We start from the raw sequence: 4,984 nt of genomic DNA, 5'->3' as shown, positions 1-4,984 counted from the left end.
ATATTCCATCTCCATTCAAAAAAAAAAAAAAAATTAATAATAAGGCACATTCAAAGAACTATCATGCAATCGCTGTACAATTTAGCAACATTGAATAAATCAAGCCAACAAAATTGTGATGAAATAAGCAAATAATACATTAGACAAAATGTCATATTTGAATTTTCAAAACTCATGGGTTTTGATATGAAATTCTTTTTTGTTTCTAATTCCACCTCAATCCGTGTGTGTATGGATATTCAATTCTTGTGGGTTTTGATATGAAATTGTTTTTATTTCCAATTCCATCTCAATCGTCTTGTGAGTTTTGATATAGAATCCTTTTTGTTTTCAATTTCATCTCAATCATTGTGTATTGATATTCAAATCTTGTGTGTGTTGATATTGAATCCTTTTTGTTTGGAAATAGCTTCAAACATGTGATTCTCCAACTATACCAACTAGGAGTACAATAAATCTTTAACACGCTTTTGTCTAAATGTGTAATTTTGATAATCTATAGGCATAACCCACTATACACGTGTTAAATTTGGGATAATTATGACATTTAAACCCAGATGGGACTAATTGATTCATTAGAATTTTTAAAGGACTAATTAGTTCGTACGAAATGGAAATGAGATTTTTTAATGTTTCTCCCATTTTTTTATTATATATTTTCATCTTTTTTTTCCCCTGAAAACACTTCTTAGCAAGATCTTAATTAAAATTGGTGTTCCGACTAATTAGAGTGTATAAAGAGCATCTTTAATTATGTATCAATATTTAAATTTGATACCCAAAAAAAAAAAAAAAAAAAAAAACTAAAGGTATAAGTATGTCCGATTCATTTCATTAAATTTGCAACAAATTAAAGAAAATATAAATTTTTACCAAATCAATGATAAACCCAATCTTGCCCCAAATTTTTAACATTCATATTTTTACTCTTTTTATTTAAATTTGATAAAAGATTAAAAAGAGTAAAATTAAATAAAAAGATTTAAATAAAAAATAATAATTAAAACAGATTTCATAGAATAATGAATTTAAATTTTTAAAAAAGATTTAATGAAAAAAATAAAGAAATAGAATGTTGATAGAAGATTAAATTTTTAACTAAATTTTCAGTTAAATGTGATATATAAAAAGAAAAAGACAGATTTATTTATTGATAGGAAAAAGAAAAAGAAAAAAAGAAAAAGAAAAGGAGATTAATGAGATTATAAACGTGATTGGTGCAGCCAATATGCAATGAATATTACCACTGAAAACAAGAAATAAAAGCGCCCAATTCCTTTCTTTCTAATAATAACGTCTGCCATTTCCATTTCCATTTCCATCATCTTCTTCACCTCCCTCCCTCCCTCCCTGTTGCCCATTTTCAAACCCTATTCTCTCTCTAGAAATCTGTCCTAATCTGACTTGATTCAGAGCTAGCATTGTGATTTTGTAGAGCTCTGGTTTTCTAAACAAATGGCTTGAATTGGAGCTTCATCATTTTGTAGAGCCCTCTTCATCAGTGTTTTTCTTCAAGGTAACTTTCTTCTGCGTTTTCCACTTTTCTTGCTAATTTTCAGTTCCATATATGTAGTTTCTTGCTCTCGAGCTTGTTTGTTTGCTGGATCTGGAAGCTTCGATGCATTTTCATGTTAAAAACTCTGTTTTTTCTTTTCTTTTCGTCTTATGCACAGCTTATTCATTTAACTTTGCTATATGTCATTATTATTAAGTTGAATTGATTCTGATTGCATTATGATACACACCCAAACACGCATATTAAAAGTATTTGAAGGTTTGAGACTGATATTTCAGTTCACAATTAATTTCAGTGTTTTCGTCAAATTCCCGGCATATTTTCTTCGATGAGGAACGTGGACAAAAATCTTTGCTTGTTGATTTTCGGGTTTCTTTTCTTGCCCTCTTTGCTGCATTTAATCTCAGCTGCAGATTACGTTCCAACTGATAAAATTCTCCTTAACTGTGGGGCGTCTCCGGAGACTACTGATTCTGATGGTCGCAAATGGACCTCAGATATCGGGTCGAAGTTTGCGTCCAAGGGAGGGAATTCATCTACATCTACTGCTGCTACCCAAGATCCCTCTGTTCCTCAAGTCCCTTACATGACCGCTCGGATTTTTCAATCTGAGTACGCCTATAGTTTTCCTGTTGCTTTGGGTCACAAATTTGTCCGTCTCTACTTTTATCCCGCATCTTACTCGGGGCTAAATGCCTCAAATGCCATCTTCTCAGTTACTGCCGGACCATATACCCTTCTCAAGAACTTCAGTGTCGCCCAAACAACTCAAGCCCTGAACTTTGATTTTATCATGAAAGAGTATTCTGTCAATGTACCCACTGAAATTTTGAACATAACCTTCAAACCTTCTTCCAGTTCTCCCAATTCCTATGCCTTTGTGAACGGGATTGAGGTAGTTTCGATGCCTGACATTTACAATACCGCTGATGGGGCTTCCATGATGGTTGGGGAAAATGTAGCGTTTATTATAGACAACAGTACTGCTCTTGAAAATGTTTACCGGGTGAATGTTGGTGGAAATGACATTTCACCCTCTGGTGATACGGGGTTGTTTCGGTCCTGGTCCGCTGATTCACAATACATCTTTGGGGCAGCATTTGGAGTTACAGAAACTATTGGTTCAAACGTGACATTTCAGTATCCTTCTGGCATGCCCACTTACGTTGCACCTGTTGATGTCTATTCCACTGCTAGATCAATGGGTCCAAACCAGAACATCAATTTGAATTATAATCTAACTTGGATGTTCACGGTTGACTCAGGCTTTTCTTACCTGGTTAGGCTGCATTTCTGTGAGGTTGAAGAAGTTATAACTGAACATAATCAAAGGGTATTTTCTATCTTCCTCAATAATCAAACTGCAGAGAGAGAGGCAGATGTGATTGCTTGGGCAGGAAAGCAAGGAGTTCCGGTGTACAAGGATTATGTGGTCCTGGTTCCCACTGGTGCTCCGCAGCAGGATCTTTGGCTTGCACTACATCCGTACACTGCCACAAAGTCCCAATACTATGATGCGATTCTGAACGGAGTGGAGATATTCAAAGTAAATGACACTTCTGGAAATCTTGCTGGTCCTAATCCAGTCCCAGCCTCAATAGTTGGAAATGAGCCATCATCAGCTAATCGGTCATCCAGTTCTTCAAGTCATTCAAATTATCTGAAAGCAATTATAGGCGGAAGTGTTGGTGGCGGCATTGCTGCAGTCCTTATTGTTGGTTTATTAGTTTGTGGCGTTTGTCGTCGTCGTAGGAAGGCGAAGTACTCAAGTCCAAGTGATGGGCCATCTGGGTGGCTCCCTCTTTCCTTATATGGACATTCACACTCTGCAGGCTCAGCAAAGACTAACACCACAGGAAGCTATGCCTCATCCCATCCTTCAAACCTTTGCCGCCACTTTTCATTTGCTGAGATCAAGTCTGCCACCAAAAATTTTGATGAGGCTCTACTCCTTGGGGTGGGAGGTTTTGGCAAAGTTTACAAGGGAGAAATTGATGGTGGAACAACTAAGGTTGCAATTAAGCGTGGGAATCCCCTTGCTGAGCAAGGTGTGCATGAATTCCAAACTGAGATAGAAATGCTCTCAAAGCTTCGACACCGTCACCTTGTTTCACTGATTGGTTATTGTGAAGAGAATTGTGAAATGATCCTCGTCTACGATTACATGGCTCATGGAACCCTTCGAGAGCACTTGTACAAGACCAATAAGCCTCCACTGCCATGGAAGCAGAGGCTTGAGATATGCATTGGAGCTGCTCGTGGTTTACACTATCTTCACACTGGTGCCAAGCACACTATCATCCACCGTGATGTCAAGACAACTAACATCCTATTAGATGAGAAGTGGGTGGCAAAGGTTTCTGATTTTGGCTTGTCGAAAACAGGTCCTACATTGGATCACACTCATGTCAGCACAGTTGTAAAGGGAAGTTTTGGGTATTTAGATCCAGAGTACTTCAGGAGGCAGCAGCTGACAGAAAAATCCGATGTTTACTCATATGGAGTAGTACTCTTTGAGATCTTGTGTGCTCGGCCAGCTTTGAACCCAACGCTTCCAAAGGAGCAAGTGAGTTTGGCAGAGTGGGCTTTACATTGCCAGATGAAGGGAATTCTTGATCAGATCATTGACCCATATCTAAAGGGGAAGATCACACCAGAGTGCTTCACAAAGTTTGCGGAGACAGCAATGAAGTGTGTGGGAGATCAGGGGATCGACAGGCCATCAATGGGTGATGTGCTGTGGAACCTTGAGTTTGCTCTGCAACTGCAGGAGAGTGCAGAGGAGAACGACAAGGGCCTTGGTGGAACGGACATTGAAGAAGGTTCATTTGATGTAGCCTTTAAAGGAAAGAGGGATCCAGATGCAACTCCTGGTTTTGATGGTAATGTGATGGATTCAAGGAGCAGTGGATTGTCTATGAGCATAGGCGGCCGCAGCCTAGCAAGTGAAGATTCAGATGGATTAACACCAAGTGCTGTGTTCTCACAGATTATGAACCCTAAAGGACGTTAGATATCAATAGTGATAGCATTTGCTGCTCGGCGCCGATATATATGTTTAAAGGCAACACTCAAGTAAAATTTCTCTCTTATTAGATATCAATATTATCCATTTACTTACTGTATTATTTTGGGCTCTTAATATGTTTTGATCAAAACCATTATATATCTAGAATTTGTATCTCAATTCGTTTGGCTTGTGTCAATTCTTCATGCTAAAATGGTACAAACGGTACAATGTGCTGTCTGTCTTATTACAAATCAACAGTCGGTGAGTGAAAAAGTTTGAAGAGTGACAACTAATAATGGTTGATGATGACAATGCAAAATATGTAAGTTATTGCGAAATCTGTATTACAGAAGTGGATGGGGTCCATGTGTATGGTCCTATCCAACTTTCTGTTAGGTGTAAAGAAGTGTTTTCTTGAAATGGTTAAGCATTTATAGACTTGATAGCAAGAATATATC

The 4,984-nt window shown here is 37.7% G+C and overlaps 1 protein-coding gene across 2 annotated transcripts; it reads left to right on the top strand.

Annotated features, from left to right (window-relative positions):
* Positions 1–1,232: 1,232 nt before the first annotated feature.
* On the top strand, positions 1,233–4,703 carry LOC114284547 (receptor-like protein kinase FERONIA). Of its 2 annotated transcripts, none has more exons than XM_082918962.1 (2): positions 1,233–1,516; positions 1,812–4,703. In XM_082918962.1, the coding sequence occupies exon 2, from the start codon at positions 1,845–1,847 to the stop codon at positions 4,527–4,529; it is 2,685 nt and encodes an 894-aa protein (XP_082775088.1). In that variant the 5' UTR covers positions 1,233–1,516; positions 1,812–1,844; the 3' UTR covers positions 4,530–4,703. The 2 variants fall into 2 exon arrangements, with proteins under 2 accessions (XP_082775088.1, XP_028083296.2); XM_028227495.2 differs by having other exon boundaries at positions 1,246–1,516; positions 1,924–4,703.
* Positions 4,704–4,984: the final 281 nt, after the last annotated feature.

Source organism: Camellia sinensis, chromosome 3 (assembly GCF_055761805.1).
Source record: "Camellia sinensis isolate YWXY chromosome 3, ASM5576180v1, whole genome shotgun sequence".
Classification (NCBI taxonomy): Eukaryota; Viridiplantae; Streptophyta; class Magnoliopsida; order Ericales; family Theaceae; genus Camellia; species Camellia sinensis.
The sequence above is the reverse complement of the archived record's forward strand: the minus strand, read 5'-3'. Positions and strand labels throughout refer to the sequence as shown.